We start from the raw sequence: 20,328 nt of genomic DNA on the forward strand, positions 1-20,328 counted from the left end.
TCAATTTTCCAGAAAGAAATATGAATATTGATAAGCCTGATAATAGTTAAATAATTTTCTTTTCATTTATCTGTACTAAATAATATGTTAATATTTTTTAATTCATGTAAATAAATAAAATTTGTATAATGAACCATTTTTAATTATAATGTTTACTTTATTTCTTTGTGAAGAAAAAAATATTGATATGCCTCAAATTTTGTTTGGATCAATGATCAATTACAAGGATAACGACTCATGACATTTTTAAAGACGAGAAATATTTTTCCTACTTGCTTAGAATAAAAGCAAATGTTACTAAAATTTATGGTAATTCGAAAAAGATTGAAGGTTCCGAAAGAGCTACTATATTTCTACCTAAGGGGACAAAGATTGTTATAGAAGATGCATTTTTCTCAAGAGCTACTATATTTCTGCTCAAGAAAACTGCTATATCATGGCGATCTACAAAGCAGTCTATTGTTGCTACTTCTTCGAATCATATTGAAATAATAGCAATTCATGAAGCAAGTAAAAAATATGTGTGGTTGAGATCGATGATACAGTTCATCAAAGAAAGATGCGGCCTGGAAAATGATGTCAAAGTACCCACAGTTATATTCAAAGACAATACCACGTGCATAGTTTAATTGAAAGGTGGCTTCATAAAAGGAGACAGAACGAAACATATTTCACCAAAATTATTCTTCACACATGATCTCCAGAAAAATGGTGATATTGATGTACAATAAGTTCGTTCGAGTGATAATCTTGCTGATTTATTCACAAATGCATTACCAACATCAACTTTTGAGAAGCTAAGATATAAGATTAGAATGCATCGTCTCCAAAATATCAAATGGAGTTTTCATCAGGAAGAGTAAAATACGCATTGTACTATTTTTTCCTTAACCAAGATTTTGTCCCACTAGGTTATCCTTGTAAGGTTTTTAATGAGGCAGCACTCAAGGCGTATTACCAGATGTGTGTACTATTTTTCCTTCATTAGATTTTTTTCCCACTGAATTTTTTCTAGTAAAGTTTTTAATGAGGCATATTACACTTGGATATTCAAGAGGGAGTATTATGAAAAAACAAAATATAGTGAATGTTCCACTTTCATTAGAGAAACCTACTAAATGACACATTGCCTTGTCTCTCTTCCTTATCATCTGATTTCCTTGGTTATAAATAACCTTGCAGATTAGAGAATTAAGACACACCGAAGAAACAAAAAAAAAACATAACTCTTCTATTTGTTTCTTCTGCTTCTTATTAATTTGCTAAGTTAATTTGTTTTATAAAAAAAAAAAAACTTTTCAAAATATATAAACCAATTAAATATGAAAAATTATTTTCATGGTACAACACACCTTTGTGGAAAAGAATGAGGCTGAGAGAACGTGGCAGTCGCCCAAATGGTCGTACTGATTTGTACCAAGTGCACAATTAGCGCCTGATCATTTAGTTGATAATAATCATCTCCATCTTTGTTACTTCTTCCTGATTTACAAGTATTCTACTCAATTCTTCATTCTTCCATGGCTCTAGAAAGAAAAAGGTGAATCGGAACATTGATCTTCCAGTTTGTTTATTGTGCTACTCAATCGTTTATACTTTAATCAACTACTCTTTTAACAATTCCGGTCCAAATTAATTAATGGCGGAAGATAAGGGAGTGGAATATGCAATTCAGCGTGAGTTGCAATTTAAACAGAAGATTGCAAATTTATTTCCAGATAATGAGGTTTTTCCCTTAGAGGTACCTAACTCTGTTTATATCCATCTTCTCCTATATATATATAATACACATTAAGTACCTGGTTCATATACCTGATATGACATGATGCGACTTCTGAGGAAATGACTTAATGACAGGAGGGTGTGGAGATTGTGGATTAGAATAGAGAGTTAGTAGGTAGTGAAGGTTGTGCTTTTTGATGGATTTAGGCTTGGTAATGTCTGTCGCAATATTAGCCTTATTTTTATACTAGTTTTTTGCTTTTGATATATGTTATTTATTGTATTTTCATTATAACATTATTTTGTTGTTGTTACTGTTCCTTTCCTTTCCTGAAGGACTGCTTTGCATTGTTTTGCTTATTAGTTGTCATGTTTTCCCTTTTCATTACTTTGATGTTGAGGGTACTTTGAAAACAACCTCTCTACTTCCACGAGGTTGGTGTATGTTGTATACACTCTATCCTCTGAAACTCCACTTGTGAAATTTCAGTAGGTATGTTGTTGGTGGTGTAAATGGGGGTAGGGGAATGGGAGATGTGGGAGGGGATTACAAACTAAGGCGTAGAATCGAGCCTTTACTGTAAGTTCATATAGTCAACTGAGCTACTAAGTTTTCCCAACCCAATTTGTCACTTCATTCAATTGCTGTGTTTCTTGTTGATTTGATAACCTTTCACATGTCAGTTAGCCATGCCAGCCTTTTATTTCTGCGCAATTCAATTGAACTATGACTGCTACTCCTCTACACTTGCTATAATATGCTTGTCTTGAATGAGAACGAATTAAGATTTGGGATGTACTCTGCGTATCTGATAATCTATGTCATAGATTTGGCTCTTCTAATAGAACATCGTCGTAAGTTTTAGATAAAACGATGGAAAGCTTTGATTTCCAAGAGAAACAGATCAACTGATGGAATAACAGATTGCAGCCAAACAACAACAACATTTGAATCTGATGAAGAAATTAATGCTAGAGGTAATTCATCTTGAATTTTCCTTTCTTTTTTTTCTCGTATAAGTAAAACTAAGTTCTACAAATATCAAAGCAATTTCCGCGGAATGTAGCATTTATTACTGTACAGTTCTATTGCTGCTCTTTTAAGAATTTTTACTCCTGTCACTCTGTCAGGTACCATCTCAAGGAGCAATTCAAATGTAAGTGCTGATTTTGCGAGTTAACTTTGTATATCTGATGTGCTGTGTGTCAAATATTCAAAATCTAATAGAAACTATCCAAGTTTTAGGTAAAAAGACGGAAAGCTTTGATTTCCAAGAACAAGAAATCTGCTGGTAGAATAATTGATTGCAATGCAACAACTTGTATACACACCGAAGTTTCTCAGGAGACGTTAAAACATTTGGAATCTGATGGACAAAGTAATACTAATATCTACAAATATCAAAGCAACTACTGCTGAATGTTATTTTTCTTGGGCAGGCTGCAGATTTCCATTTCTGCTGTTACAATTTTTTTTCATCCTATAGTGTAAATGCTGAAATTCTGTCTTCTGCCCCTAATGCAGCGCTACTACCGAATCATTTTCCAAGTATGACATTGCCACCACGCCCATCATTAAGCCCTACGTATACTTACTCACGTAGAAAGAAACATGCAGAGTCCAGCAACTCTGGCTTTGTGTCACCTCAACAGCAGCATAGACCAAACATAATGCACTACTGTAAAGACTCTGAAGTTTACTGCTCTGGAGCTCTATGTTATGAGTTGCACTTGAGAGGCAACAAGCACAAGGTAAAACTGCAATACCGGGGAGATTCAAGTGTCAACAGAAAAAACAAGCAAGTTATAAGATGTGACTTGTGCGAAATTTACTGCCAGGACGAAACTTCATTAGAGATGCACCTTAAAGGTAAGAAACACAAGGCTAAAAAACAACATGAGATGGAACATGGAGGGAAGATTAAAGATGAGAAGGGGCAGCTATTCTGGTGCGAATTATGTCAAGTTCCATGCATGAATGAAGAAACTTTCACATTACACCGCAAAGGAAAAAAGCACCGGAGACAACTGTATGTTCTTGAGGAGAAGAAGAAAGCTGAAGCCCAAGGACTCTTCCATGCCTAGTTTCGAATCCACACAACAGAACGGGGACCGGTTGAGGTTCTTAGATGATTGAACGCATATTACACAGTAGCATTAATCACTTATATGTCCAAACTAAGCAAAATATTGATTGCAATATTGCTCCAAGTACTAGTTTTATAGGTGTCAATCACATTTCAGGTGCATTTTACTAAGTTATTATAGGTCTCAATGTGGTTAGAATTTTAAAAATTTTGTTTGTGCTCCTTACTTTTGTCTGATTATATGTAAGTAATAATATAAGAATTTTAGTTACTCTGTGTGCATTCTAGACATGCTTTGCAGCCAGCCCAACTTAGTTAACAATGTATGATATATCTAGGCATTTTGATAATCAAGACTATCCTAAGAGCTGCTATATTATGCATCAATTATATCCTACAAAGCATAAATGCAAAATGGTTTTCATGAAAAGTACTAAGCTGATGAAATTCGCAATTATATGTGATCTCAAGAGAGGTAAAGACATTGATGTAGACAGTCTACATCACCATCCATAGGGGTGCGGTCCTTTTCCAGTCCTTACGTGGACGTGAGATGAGATGTTTTATGCACCAGATTGCTCTTTTTTTAGAGCCGCCTAATCCTGTAATTACAACCAAAGGTTAAAATTAAAGGCAAACTTGATCTTTGATGTTGATCTTGTGCCAACAAAAAGGAAACACCTAGAAATCAGGTTCAAGACCCTTCAACATGTTGGAGGTAAGCTGGTGCAAGAGGAACATTGCCTAAAGAGAGACACAGACGAAAGAGATTATGACCGTAAGGGGTCGTTTGGTAGTTGGATAAGAAACAAGTTATTCATGTATTAATTTTCATATAACTTATATGGTGTTTGGTAAGTAGATAGGAAATAAGTTATTCATGTGTAAAATTAATACAATGTTTGGTTGACAATTTAGAAACATGCATAATTAATACATGTATAAATTATGAGGGAATCTATATATTATTTTATACAAAATAGAAGGTAGAACAACTAATATATGTATAACTAATTCCTACATAAAATAAAACATATATTCATTCATAATGGATCCTAACATTTCTAATAACTGCATAATTTTAAACAACAACCAAACGGACCCTGAATGCATAATTGCATATATAGGTGGACCAAATCATAATCCACGAATTTAAAGCCTTTTTGACTTAGAGCCCGTTTGGATTGACTTAAAAATTATTTTTTAAGTTAAGAAGAAAAAAATAATTTTTGTCTTCTTTTTTGTAAATTTTAACTTATTTTAAATATTTTTTTAATTTGTCAAACACTTCCAAAAAATTAAAAAAAAAATAAAAATTAATTTGACCAAATTTTTAAGTCAATCCAAAAACAAGTTCTCTCTGGTTAAAGTACTTGCCTAATACTTTTCCTTTTTGAAACAAGTATACATTTGGTTGACCCTATTAAATAATCTAAACACTAATTTTACCGTTTGAGAAATTGTCTGCTTACTTGCTAACATAGAGACAAGTAGGTAATTGGTTTAAATTATCGAGTTTTATATCGAATAACCTCTCTTTCTTTAAAATAAATAGTGCCTAATGAGAAATATTTCAACATAATTTGGATAAAAAAAATGATACTCCTCCGTTTAGTTGTCATGATAAGGTTTGATACAATTCTTAAGAAAAAATTAATTAGAAGTGTTGTTTGACTAATATATTCCCTATTAATTATTTAATTTTTATCTATATATGTGTTTCTTAATTCTAGAATAATTAATGTTAAGGGTAAAATTGGAAAAAAAAAATAATTCTCTCTTGATCGTTTAAATTGACAACTATTTTGAAACAAGTATTTTTAGTATACATGACAACTAAAAAAAAACGAAGGGAGTAATATGATTTTGTCAAAAGTAGAAAAGACAAGGGGTTGTTTGCTTTGTCCTTACTTTTCTGTCGGAAGTCTTAAAAAAAAAAGATAGATGCTGTCGTCCGGTCTGTAACTTATCTAAGCCCAACCCATACATACCTTTTCTCTTTTTGGGCCAATGGTGGACTCCAAAAGTTTATAAAAGCTCTTCTTTTGCCCAAACTATCCCACAAAGTTTCTTTCCAACTCTCATTGCCACCTTATCTTTTTTATATATAATAATTTTCGGGGGGGGGGGGGGGGAGGGTTAAACTCTCCGCCTTAGTTGCGGAAGGCGGAGAGTTCATCATGAGCTAATTTGTAGAGTTGTCTAAAGTTGAGTTAAATCGATAATGGATTATTTGGTTTTAACAATTTTGATAACACTTTAGATATTTTTTTAATTGGGTTATTAATTTTGTAACGACTTGATATTTTTTTAATGGGTCAATCGATAATTCGATAAAATAACTATTAACTTACAACTATACCTTTTTTGATATATAAAGTCCTTCACTTCGAGTGTGGTTTCATACTTTTAATTTTCATTGTCTCAATTTCTCAGTTATATTCTATAAGGTATTAGTGTTTTCTTTCAAGGAAGATGTAATCTACCTACTCATGTTCATGATTCATTTGGTCTGTCACATTGTTTCTAAGTGATTTTCATTGAAGAATTTTTTTCGTGTGACTTTTTAATGGTTTACATCAATAACCGATATTTAATGGTTCTATAATGATTTAACATGTCTACAAATTGATAACCAATTTAACTTATTATTACTTTCTCCGTTCCACTTAGTGTAATGCCATTTCTTTCTTAATTCACATAACGAAGAAAAACATTTTCAAATTTTAAAAGAAGTTTAGTTTATGTTTCTTATTTTATTATTAACAAAAAGTTTCATGTTAGTATTTTTTATTTATTTTATGAGACTATACCATATATTATTAATAGAAAATTTGTATAATTACATAAATATTATGATATATTGAAAATTATATTTTAAAAAAGAATCTTCATTTTTGTTATGAATAATTATTATAAACGGAGTAGGAATATGAGAATTTTAGTTTGGATACTAGTGGTGGGGGTCAGACGCATAGACAAGTGGTCATATCAAAAAGGGCAACCTCGGTAATTTTTCCAACAGGTGGCATCTTAGATACGGGAAATTAGTTTTATTCCCAATTATAAATGATAAAAATATATAAACATGTCATTGGATTTAATTTATTTATCTCTTTTAACTTTAAATATATATAAATAGAAATTTAAATTTATATAAAATTAAATAAGTAGATACATGTATCATAAATGACATCTTGCGTGCGATAAACTTGAATTGATTTATATTATGCCAACGTAATTTAAATATTTACTTATGTAGATCAAAAGTTTAAAGACATAAGTATCAGCTGAAATAAAATTAAATAATAAATTTTGTATATTATGCCTGCCTTCAATTTTTTTTTACATTAATATTTAAAAAGTAATATAAAAAGTTTTTGTACCCAACTAATAAAAAATTTAAATCCAAAGAAAATATACTAAAACTAACATTCCATTGTAAAATTAGATAATATTTTTTCTCTGCTTCTCAATTTCCTTATTGGGTCGTCAAAATCATTGGCTCTCTTAATTTAATATAGAAATAGTAAACTTTTAATTATATTTTATAAGTGGTATTCAAATCAAATAATATGTCTGAATCAGGACTACACATTGATAACTTAATATTTGTTGTATTTTTCTATCACCAATAATATAAAAGGGAGAAGACGTGAATATTTATTATAAAGAATGATAAAACACAAGGTGATACTGAACTAGATCTTATTATAAAAGAACTATAAGTGGTCGCTTGATTACCAATATTAGGATATTAATTTTGGCATAAAATTTATTTTTTTCGTGTTTTATTGTTGATATTAGCAAAAATCTATAAATTACCAAAATATTTTATCCCGAGATAATATTAATCCTAGGATTAGGACTGTTTATGATTCGATTTGGATCGGTTATTGATTAAAATAAAAACCAAATCAATTTAGTCTATTTTTAAATTTCTAAAACCAAATCAAACAAAATCATAACAAACCAAACCAAAAAAATAACCGTCTATTTGGTTATTGTCAGTTTGATTCAGTTTTTTCGGTTTGAAAATAGTAAGTTTGTTGAGGGGCCTACGCATCTCGAGAGACATAGACACCTAGTATATGAATAATCCACACGAAAGTTGTTGTGGCTTCAATTAAGCAATACTAGAGTTATCATTACACAAACAAAGTGATTTAGTTGAGCAATACTAAAATCATTATATACCAAAGATCAAAAGATCAAATCTTTATAACAAAAAAATAACTCAAGTCAACAATTGAGGAACTACTAGGGAGGGGTACAAGAAAATTATATACCAAAATTTAAGTGTTGGACTTGATAAAATGGTAAAGTTAAAAATTTAAATTAAGTAAAATTCAATAAAATATTTATATTCTATTTATGAATAATATATAAATAATTATAAAATTTATATATATATAAGTTCTCACTTGTTATTTCAGTGATTTTTTTTTAAAATCAAAACCAAATTAAAGAGTGTCAATTTTTAAAATTCGAAACCAAACCTAATCAAATATTATTTTTTTAATCGATTTAATTTGGATTGCGATTCAATTTAATTTTTTAACCATAACCATCAATAATCCTACCAGCATAATGGATATCCTTTTTTCGAAACAAAGGATTACGTGGAGAATGTTGCAATTTCTTTGCCTTAAGTTACAATTCTAATTTAGATTAAGTTAGTGATCAATGGATTGCTAATCTTTGGGCAGATGTGTTGATTATTCCTGATAATGACAAGCTGGGATTAAATTACACTTAATAGTCTCATTCAATAAAATGCTAACAACTATTAAAACTATATATAATAATAACGTGGATGCTGATTTATCATCTCTTGCATTTGACAGTTGATACAACTACCAACATTTCCTATATTTTAAGTTTCTTTATGCTACTCTTTTTGGTTTGATAATATTAATAGTTTGCTTCATTAGGCTAACTTATGATTCTTTAAAGAACTGTCATAGCATTATTAACTCAATTTAATGCTGGTTAGGCTAACTTTTCAAGCCCATTTATTGGGTTGGCATATGATTAAATTAAACTAGCAACAAGTCTTAATAGATTGTAGCTATTGGGAAAATATAAGTTCAATTAAGATTTGTTTTTTTCTGAGTGTCAAAGGCAAAGTATGGTATACATGACTATTTTTAACGTAAAGTTTCAAGGACGATTTGACTTAAATTTATACGAATCAAAATGAGTTATAAATTAATAAATAAGCAAGTTATTATCATTTTTAAAGGATATTTGAGTTGAACTGAACTAAAAAGCAAGTCATAATGTTTCCAATTCTCTAATTCTTAATTAGTATTAAGTTTTGATTTTTTTAATAGTTTTTTTAATAATAGTTTGATCGATACAAACGAGTATAAGGGCTTATTGCGTTTGTAGATAATTTAAGGGCTTGTTGTTTTGTTAGATTTGGATGCTTTCTACATAGATCCTTAATAAAAGGATACTCGTTGATCTGATAACTTTTTTTACATTTTGTTTGAATGGTTGTTATTTATTGTTTCAAATTTTTTTGTGCATATGGTATTATGAAATCTATTAATGCAATTATTTTGAGTTTGTGCCGTATACAATATCGGAAGAAAATCGCTCTTTATTATAATTTTATTTTCATTTTTAAAATTTAATTTCGAAACTTTTAACTTAAAATAAAAAATATATTTATCTCATCATATTTATTGGTAATGATACCTTAATAAAAAATTAAATATATTGGAAACCTAATCAGATACACACTATTTCACATCGATGGATATGTATAGAATAGTGATAATAGAAGGAATTTGCCACAAACACGTAAAAAAAGAGAAAGAAAATTATTTTGGAATAAAAAGATCGATGTGAAATAATATAAGTGGCCTAAAATAGGAAAGGAATAAAAATTATACTACCTTTTAGTTTTAATTTTGTATAAAATAGAATTTCACACAAAATAATAAAATTAATTAGTTTAAACCGCAATATGTTATGAAATTATATAAAATAAGAAGAAGAATAAAGTAGGGAGAAGAGAGAAGAATTCTTATTTCTCTTGAAGGATATTTAAGAGTTAATTACAATGAAGGAAAATCCAATTGACTTGGTCCTAAGTAGGATTCCTAACTTTTCTCCCAAGGAATCTATATAATAGACATTCACTATATATAATACAAATATGTTTATAACACTCCCCGTTGGATGTCTATTTGATAGATTATGTGCCTTGTTAAAACTTTACTAGATAAAATCCAGTGGAAAAAATTCTAGTGAAGGAAAAAGAGTACACATATCTAATAATACGCATTTAAGATGTTTCATTAAAAACCTTACAAGGAAAATCCAATGAGAAAAAATCATGTGAGGAAAAAAGAGTATATCGCGTATTAACTTCTCCTAATGTGAACATCAATCCAAAGACTTGAATCTTCACATTCCAAGCTTGTGCACCATCTTCTCAAAAATTGTAGTTGGTATAGATTTGGTGAATAAATCAGTCATATTATTACTTGAACAAATTTGTTGCACGTTGATATCACCGTTCTTAGGAGCTCATGTGCGTAGAAAAACTTTGGCGAAATGTGTTTCGTTCTATCTCCTTTTATGAATTATCCTTTTAGGATCAAAGAATTCTGCAAATTCCTCACTTCAACTTCTTTAAGCAAATAATCAATTGACTTTTGAAAACTCTTTAAGAGTTTCAATTCAAGACATCAACTTGTATAATAATATGAAAGATTCTTGATTGATTTAATCCATATGAGGATTATAAACAAGTTTTTCAAAAACTTGGATATGCTTCATGCATTTTGAATCCTTCAAATATTTTCATATCAATTTTGTCAAGTGACAACATTCATCTTCTAGTGTCTAGATTGCAAGTCAAATAAGCTTTACGCTTATCAAGATGCATCATTCCACCTTTCACTTGATAAACATTTTTACGTCAGCATGTTTTAATAGATCGTAAAATTTATATCATCATAATCTTTTACAATACTGCGCTATATTGTCTCAAAGATATCGTCAACGATGTATCATTTGTGTCGGTTCACAATGAGACATAACTTATTGAGATCTCATACTTCATTATTTTTCGGTACCTACCCCTCTCATGAGGTTTCATGAAGTATTATGTTGTAGGCTCTTCAAGAGCACATTACCTCATCATTATGATTATTTTTATCATTTGCTCCCCCTACTTTATTAAGGATTATTTTTTTTAGAACCGATTGGTCTATCACGCTTCATGCACGTCATAGACTCTGTCCTTCAGGACATTCAATAGGTACATTTTCAACTCTTGGTTGCTTCTTAGCTCCCTCTTATGTTAGACAAACTAACATATATCTCAATCTATTTTGGAGAATCCATCCTAGTGCATCATGGTATATTCATCAATCATATACCTCACATCAAAATTATTAGAAGGAAATTACATGGTCCTTGACCATAAATCCATTGAGAGGAAAATTGATCATAATTTATTAGTCTGATTCATACTTTTATATGCAATTTATCATATTTCAAACCATGAAGCTTTGTTCTCATAAGCAATGATTGACTATTTATCCGAGGCATTTAATGTCACATCAGCTTGGATATTTATCAATCCTATCAAGATGAATTGTCTTGATTACATATTCTAAAATTTATGCTCTTAGCTCAATTATTTTGCACAAACAATTTTGCGAATGTCCAACTGCAGGTTTGGCAACAAATCCACATGTGATTATCTTATAGATGCATCTATTTATCATATCACATAACAGGTGAACGGGTCCATATTCACCTTTTATACTTTTCAGAATTTAGGAATTTAGTTCCAACATTAATTGATCCAATCAACTTATCATGAGAACAAACAACAATTCTTGAAGAATCTTTTATTTCTTCAATATATGTCTATTACTCAGTATGCACATCTTTGGAATGACAAAATCGTTCATACCAACTATGCACATGTGCTATTTTCTTGAGTAAATTTCATATTTACTAATTGAGAAGAAAGTTTCTGAAATTTCCTTCTCAATTACTCTACCTCTTCTGAAGGTGAGTCATGATCTCATCATGATAAAATGCAAGTCCATATTAATAAGCTTCATTTTTGCACTATCACATTCACTTTCAATATTGGATTTATTTAATCCCAATCGATAGGCAGTGATCATTAAATGATTGAGATGAAAACTCTGTAGCATTATCAAGACAAATAGACTTAATTTGATTATCAGAAAACTGTGTCCGTAATCATATTATTTATGTCAATAATTTTGCAAACGCCAAGTTTTGAGATGACAATAGGCACACATGAGACCATTTTGAAGCAACATCTATTGGGACCATAAAGTATCTAAACACCATTATGTGGATGAATAGGTCCACAAATATCTCCATGTATACATTCCAAGAACATAAGCGACTCAATCTCAACTTTCGTTGATGATGGTCTAATCACAATTAACTTGCCTTGATATTTAAAAGAATCTTTAGATTTTTTAATGGATGTCCATTTGAATTTTCAATAATTTTTCTCATCATTATCAAAAGTCCTCATTCTTCATAAATGAAACACAATCATCTAAGTATATCAAATTATGATAACTTCGTACCTCACTCCACATTCATTAACAATATTCAATCACTTGCCTTCTTTCAGACATATTATGTATTGCTACCATACTCACTTTAGAGAATGAACTTGTATATGTAGCATTTATCAAAAGTTCTCATTATTCATGAATGAGACACAATCATCTTAGCCTATCAAATTATGATAGTTTAGTACCTCATTCTACATTCATGTGATTATTCAATTATTTGTCTTCATTTAGACATACTATGCACTGCTATCACATTCACAAGAAGGAATGGAGCACCACTTGTCACGGGGCTATTTTCAACGCCGCGTGGGACAACCAAAAACTGCTTTGACAAGGCAAGTTTAAGGCTAAGTCCTGAGAACAATCTTACAAACCGAAGGCAAGATTGACAATGACAAACAAAAGTCCACAAACAGTCAACAAACAAAGAACAAGAGCAAGAGATAAGTTTGGGAGGCAAATGCCAATTTTCTGGTTGTGATATATATTTTCTGAATGAATATACAAAGAAGTCCAAGGGACTTATATACTACAAAAAGAGGGGACAGGAGGCCCACGAAATTATACTAAAGAAATGGCACTACAAAAAGTATGTATAAAGAAAAGGCACTAGGCTGCTGGCTGCTGTCTCAATGGAATAGGTTTTGTGACTTTTCACAAAAAGCACATTATTTTGCTTTAGTCACCATTATATTATCATTATGGTGCATTAGGCTATAAATTGATGGGACTTGAACTCAACATCTTTCATCGAGGTACACCAAGACTCAAACCTGATGTCTTACCCTCTTGATGCGATTGGACATGAATCCATCGTCTTATCTTCTTGGTGCCATTGGACATGGATCCATCATTTTAGTCTCTTGGTGTGATTGAACATGAATCCATCGTCTTATCCTTTGGATGCGATTGAAACTTGAATCCATCATATTACTTCTAACCAATAGCATAATAGATTAATAAAGTGCATCAAAATTTACCCTAAAATATTAAAATAAATTACCACTTGATGTAAAAACAAATTTAACCATAATGAGGCTTATAAAATATAAATAAATTATACTCCCATATGGCAACACACATAAGACATACTTACCTCATATAAATCTACTATATTATCAACGTGTAAGAAAAATGCTGACATCAGTTTCGAATTTGAAATCGGTATGTAGCTTACATATTACATACTTTTCTGTAAGTTTGTTTCAGACCACGAGAATTCAATTTAAAATACAAGTATCATATAAGCTTTACATATTCATGGCAACTATCTACAAGCAGCAGTGGCGGATGCACATGGTGTCCAGGGGTTCATCCGAATTCTTTTTGGTGAAAAATTATACTATTTATGCATGGTTAAAATATTTTTTTATGTATAAATAGTAGATGTCGAACCCCTTCGATTAATTTGTATGTCTACTTTTTCAGATTTTAAACCCTTTATTAAAAATTCTGATTCCACCACTGTCTACGAGATAGAGTAGAGAGATAAACATATACCAGTGGTATAATACCACCGTTGATAAGTTACTACATTATAAGAGGGAGTTTCTACTTGGTGAACCAGGCAGGAGGTCAACATGCCTGCCTGGCAATTTAGAGGGTAGTCGACCAATACTATTGGTTAACAAGGAATTTGGCTGTCGTACATGTATTATAATATATTGAGTATCATGACTAAATTGCCCCTTGCTAAATCATGTCTCACATACCTTTTTTAATTACCTCCTATACTTTTCTCTTTGGCAACCGCGGGCTGTTTAGTCTTTTAAGAATTACTTCCTACGTTTAATAATAGTTGTCTATTATTAATTTAACACAAAAAGTTAGAAACATTAAATGTTAAGAGTAATTTTATCAAATCACCCTTATTAAATAAAGTCATTTAAATATTGAAATGAATAATATTTAATAGCAAAGGTAAAATAGACACATAATGATAATAAACTGTACAAGTATTGTTGGACATAATAGTATAGTGGACAAGTTAAGATGGACGGAGGGAGTATCTTTTTTGAAAAAATTGAATTCCTTTTTGGTTATTACATGATATAAATCGTAAATCACAATAATTAATAATTAAAAGATATATTAAAAATTTGATTGACTTTTAAAATTTTATTTATGCCACATACATTGAGACAAAGGGAGTAGTAACATACATTATTTTAAATTACATAAAAGTACTATAAATTAAAATAATTAACAACTTAAAATATTAAAAAATCAAATAAAATTTGAATGACTCTCCAAATTTTATTTATGTCACATAAATTAAATTAAGAAAAAATAACATGTATTAGATCCGTGCTAGCACAGACTCATATGTCTAGATAGTTAGGTGATGCAGACAGGAGGTCAACATGCCTGCTGGCTGCTTGTCTACCTAGGGATAGTTTTGGTATTTTATTTTTATAGTTTTTGCTTTAGTGTTGTTGTGCTTTAACGCTTTATGCTTATACTATTTGTACATTTTAGACAAAAATATCCTGCCAATATGCAGTTTTTCTTTAAATAAAAAGGATATTGAGACAAATGGAGTAATATATATTATTATTTGAAAATTATGTAAATAATATCATAAATTACAATAATTAACAATTAAAAATATTTAAAAGACATATAAAAAGTTCAATTGACCCTGAATCAGTGCCACATAAATAGGAATAGATGAGTAACATATATTATTTAAAATGTCGTAAAAGTAATATTGATCACAATAATTAAAAAATTAAAAATTAAAAGACATAAAAAAATTAGGTTGATTATCAAAATTTTATTCAGTGCCTCATAAATTAGGATAAGGAAAGTAATACGTAAAAAAAGTACTATAAATCAGAATGATTAACAACTTAAAATATCTAAAAATTATGTTAAAATTTAATTGACTCTTTAAATTTTATCAATATTATATAAATTAAGACAAAAAATAGATATTGGGCCAATGTTAGCACGAACCTGTGTCTAGTAATTATAGAAAACATCCTTTTTATCCTTTTAAAATAATAAAGTGCACAATAGTATATTTAATTAGCATATTTAATTAAGGCACAATTGCTTACCGTGATATCCAGTAAGATATCTCCATGATTTGCAAGTTTAAATACATAAAGTGATTGAAAGTAGAGTCTTGTGTGCTGATAACGTGTTATAAATTATATAAAATAAGTTTAAAAAAAATAGGAAAAAGAGAAAAACTTTTTATTTCTTTAAGAGTTAACTGACTTGATCCCTAAATAGGATTTCTAACTTTTCTCCCAAAAAATTTATCTAATAGACATTCACTATAATACAAATATGTTTATAACACAATACACATTCTTTTATTCATTCAACTAAACTAGTATATATTGAGATTGAAACTTTTGCTAATAATTTTTTACTTGAATTTCTATACTATATTGATTTTAAAAAATTGTGAAAAATTAAGTACATTTTTTGTTATTCATAATTGTTGTAAAATACACTAAATGGAGCAAACAAAACGGAGAGGATAAGAGAATTAAAAGGAGAGCAGAGGAGGAATTAAAAGAAGAGCAGAGGAGGAAAACAATTTCGTCCGTATTAGTGTGTTTAATTCTATGTACAAGGGTAAGAATTTATAGGAGAATAAGAAATGATTGTGGGCAAGTTGCCCACTTTTAGTGGGCCCCATATGAAGAATATAAAATGAAAGTAGGCAAGTGGACATTCCACTTATATGTGGACACTCCACTTAACACTCCCCCTTGGATGTCCACGTGTAATGTGTTTACATAAAAACACTTTACAAGAAATAATATACTAAGTTATTCTGATGTTGTGTCTACATATTTGATAATACGCCTTGATTGCTGCCTCATTAAAAACCTTACCAGGAAAACCCAATGGGACAAAACCTTGGTGAAGGGAAAAAGAGTGCAGCGCGTATTTACTCCCCCTGATAAAAGCTTCATTTGATATTTTGGAGACGGCGCATTCCAACATTATGCCTTAGCTTCTCAAAAGTTGATGTTGGTAATGCCTTTGTGAATAAATCTGCAAGATTATCACTTGAACGAACTTGTTGTACATCAATTTCACCATTCTTCTGAAGATCATGTGTGAAGAATAATTTTGGTGAAATGTGTTTCGTTCTGTCTCCTTTTATGAAGTCACCTTTCAATTGAGCTATACACGCGGCATTGTCTTCGAATATAATTGTGGGTATTTTAACATTATTTTCTAGACCACATCTTTCTTTGATGAACTGTATCATCGATCTCAACCACACACATTCTCTACTTGCTTCATGAATTGCTATTATTTCAGCATGATTTGAAGAAGTAGCAACAATGAACTGTTTTGTAGATCACCATGATATAGCAGTCCCTCCGTGTGTAAACAGATAACCTGTCTGAGATCGAGCTTTATGTGGGTCTGATAAATAACCTGCATCTGCATAACCAATAAGGTCTGCGCAACCTTTGTTAGTATAAAACAAACCCATATCAATAGTACCCTTCAGGTATCGCAAAATATGTTTGATACCGTTCCAATGCCTTCGCGTTGGGGATGAACTATACCTTGCTAGCAAATTGACAGAAAATGTTATATCAGGCCTAGTTGCGTTAGCAAGGTACATAAGTGCGCCAATAGCACTGAGATATGGTACTTCAGGACCAAGAATTTCTTCATCCTCTTCTGGAGGTCGAAACTGATCCTTTTTCACTTCAAGTGATCGAACAACCATTGGAGTACTTAATGGATGTGCTTTGTTCATGTAAAATCTTTTTAAGATTTTCTCAGTGTAGGCAGATTGATGGACAAAAACTCCGTCTGCTAAATGTTCAATTTGCAGACCTAGACAAAGTTTTGTCTTTCCAAGGTCTTTCATTTCAAATTCTTTCTTTAGATATTCAATTGCCTTTTGGACCTCTTCAGGGGTTCCAATGAGATTTATGTCATCAACATAAACAGCGAGTATAACAAACTCTGATTCCGTTTTCTTAATAAAAACACATGGACAAATAACATCATTAATATAACCTTCATTTATTAAGTACTCACTTAGGCGATTATACCACATGCGCCCTGATTGTTTCAGACCATATAATGATCTTTGGAGTTTTATTGAGTATACTTCCCGAGACTTTTTACATGCTTCAGGCAATTTTAATCCTTCTGGGATTTTTATGTAAATTTCATTATCAAGTGAACCATAAAGGTAAGCTGTAACCACATCCATTAGGTATATTTCAAGATTTTTATGTACAGCTAAACTGATGAGATATCGAAATGTTATTCCATCCATAACCGGTGAATATGTTTCTTCATAGTTGACTCCGGGTCTTTGAGAGAATCCTTGTGCAACGAGGCGTGCCTTATATCTTACAATTTCATTTCTCTCATTTCGTTTTCTAATAAAAACCCATTTATAACCAACTGGTTTTACACCTTCAGGGGTTTGGACTACAGGTCCAAAAACCTCACGTTTAGCAAGTGAGTCTAATTCTGATTGAATTGCCTTTTGCCATTCTGGCCAATCACATCTACGTCGACAATCTTCGACGGATTTAGGTTCAAGACTTTCACTACCTTGCATGAGATTAATTGCAACATTATATGCAAAAACATTATCCACCGTAATTTTTGATCGATCTAAATTTATCTCATCACCGATAGAACTTATTAAAAGTTCTTCATTCACTCGAGTCTCGGGTTCACTGATTTCTTCAGGAATATCAGGATTACTCAAACCTTGACCTTCTTCAGGAAGTTCGTGTGTAGTATCATCTTTATTATTTCTTACGCTTCTTTTTCTAGGATTTTTATCCTTTGAACCCAACGGTCTACCACGCTTCTGGCGTGTTTGGGATTCAGAAGCTATGATACTTGTAGATGGTCCTTTTGGGACATCAATTCGGATAGGTACATTCACTGCAGGGATATGTGACTTAGTTATCCGTTTCAAATCAGTAAATGCATCTGGCATTTGATTTGCTATTGTCTGTAAGTGGATGATCTTTTGGACCTCCTGCTCACATGTGCAGGTGCGTGGATCAAAATGTGATAGTGATGAAACTTTCCACGCAATTTCTTTTTCTTTTTCTTTTTCAGGTTCCTTTTTCTCTCCCCCTAATGGCGGGAAAATTGTTTCATCAAATCGACAATCTGCAAATCGAGCAGTGAATAAATCTCCAGTCAACGGTTCAAGGTATCAAATTATGGAGGGTGAGTCAAACCCAACATATATGTCCAACCTTCGTTGAGGGCCCATTTTTGTACGTTGTGGTAGTGCTACAGGCACGTATACCGCACAACCAAAAATTCTTAAATGGGCTATATTTGGTTCATGACCAAATACTAATTATGACGGAGAGTATTTATTATAATGTGTCGGTCTGAGACGTACAAGTGCTGCTGCATGTAAGATAGCATGACCCCAAACAGTAATAGGCAATTTTGTTTTCATTAGTAGAGGTCTTGCTATTAATTGTAGGCGCTTTATAAATGACTCTGCAAGGCCATTTTGAGTATGAACATGAGCAACAGGATGTTCAATTTTTATCCCAATTGATAAGCAATAATCATTAAATGCTTGGGATGTAAATTCTCCAGCATTATCAAGGCGAATGGCCTTAATTGGATAATCTGGGAATTGCGCCCTTAATCTTATTATTTGTGCTAACAACTTCGCAAACGCTAGGTTGCGAGATGATAATAAGCACACATGAGACCATCTAGATGATGCATCTATTAGGACCATAAAATATCTAAACAATCCACTAGGTGGATGAATAGGTCCACATATATCTCCATGTATACGCTCTAAAAAGCCAGGAGATTCGATGCCAACCTTCAGGGTCGATGGTCTGGCAATTAATTTGCCTTGATAACAAGCAGCACATGAAAATTCATCATTTGTAAGAATCTTCTGGTTCTTTAACGGATGTCCAGTTGAATTTTCAAGAATTCGTCTCATCATTATTGATCCAGGATGACCTATTCGATCATGCCATAGTACAAATATATTTGGATCAGTAAACTTCTGGTTTACGATCATATTTGCTTCAATTGCACTAATTTTTGCATAATATAGGCCAGATGACAGAGTTGGTAATTTTTCCAAAATATATTTCTGGCCTGAGACACTCTTGGTTATACCAAGATATTCAATATTCATTTCATTTAATGTCTCAACATGATATCCATTTCTGCGGATATCTTTAAAACTTAATAAGTTTCTTGGAGATTTAGAAGAAAATAATGCATCTTCTATAACAATTTTTGTCCCTTTAGGCTGAATTATAGTAGCTCTTCCGGAGCCTTCAATCATTTTGGAATTGCCAGATATCGTAGTAACATTAGCTTTTCTTCTAAGCAAGTTGGAAAAATATTTCTCGTCTTTAAAAATAGCATGAGTTGTTCCACTATCAATTACACAAATATCTTCTTGATTGATCATTGATCCAAACAAGATTTGAGGCATTTCCATATTTTCTTCACAAAGAAAGAAAGTAAATATTATAATTAATACATAATTTATTATACAAAATTTTATTTTATTACATGGATCTAGAAAAATACAAACATAATATTTAATACATACAACAACAAAGAGAATTGTTTAAATATTATCCGGCTTATCAACATTCATATTTACTTCTGGAAAATTAAAGAAATCAGCTACATCCAGATGCATGGGCTCAATATTGTCCTCAGAGATAAAATTTGTTTCTGGATTATTTTCCGCCCTCTTTAACGATGCCTGATATAGCTGAACCAAGCGTTTTGATGACCGGCAAATCCGCGACCAGTGCCCCATACCTCCACATCTATGACATATTGTTTCTGAATTATTCTTCGGTAAAGCTTCTGGCTTTTTACCCTGCCTTTTATATTGCTGGTTATTTCTCGGTGCCAGCCGAGCATCATGATTAAAATTTCTTTTCTGACTACGACCA

The 20,328-nt window shown here is 31.3% G+C and overlaps 1 protein-coding gene across 1 annotated transcript; it reads left to right on the forward strand.

The window, feature by feature from the left end:
* Positions 1–1,366: 1,366 nt before the first annotated feature.
* LOC129895771 (uncharacterized) lies at positions 1,367–4,119 on the forward strand. The gene is made up of 5 exons (XM_055971534.1): positions 1,367–1,741; positions 2,589–2,700; positions 2,854–2,879; positions 2,969–3,101; positions 3,248–4,119. The coding sequence occupies exons 1-5, from the start codon at positions 1,640–1,642 to the stop codon at positions 3,805–3,807; spliced, it is 933 nt and encodes a 310-aa protein (XP_055827509.1). The 5' UTR covers positions 1,367–1,639; the 3' UTR covers positions 3,808–4,119.
* Positions 4,120–20,328: the final 16,209 nt, after the last annotated feature.

The sequence above is a fragment of the Solanum dulcamara genome, chromosome 7, assembly GCF_947179165.1.
Source record: "Solanum dulcamara chromosome 7, daSolDulc1.2, whole genome shotgun sequence".
NCBI lineage: Eukaryota > Viridiplantae > Streptophyta > Magnoliopsida > Solanales > Solanaceae > Solanum > Solanum dulcamara.

Bases quoted from the DNA above. Each gene is read 5' to 3' on its own strand.
- LOC129895771 (XM_055971534.1), top strand. From the start codon at position 1,640: ATGGCGGAAGATAAGGGAGTGGAATATGCAATTCAGCGTGAGTTGCAA. The intron at 1,742-2,588 runs GTACCTAACTCT...CGTAAGTTTTAG, and splicing joins ATGAGGTTTTTCCCTTAGAG to ATAAAACGATGGAAAGCTTT. The intron at 2,701-2,853 runs GTAATTCATCTT...TCACTCTGTCAG, and splicing joins TGAAGAAATTAATGCTAGAG to GTACCATCTCAAGGAGCAAT.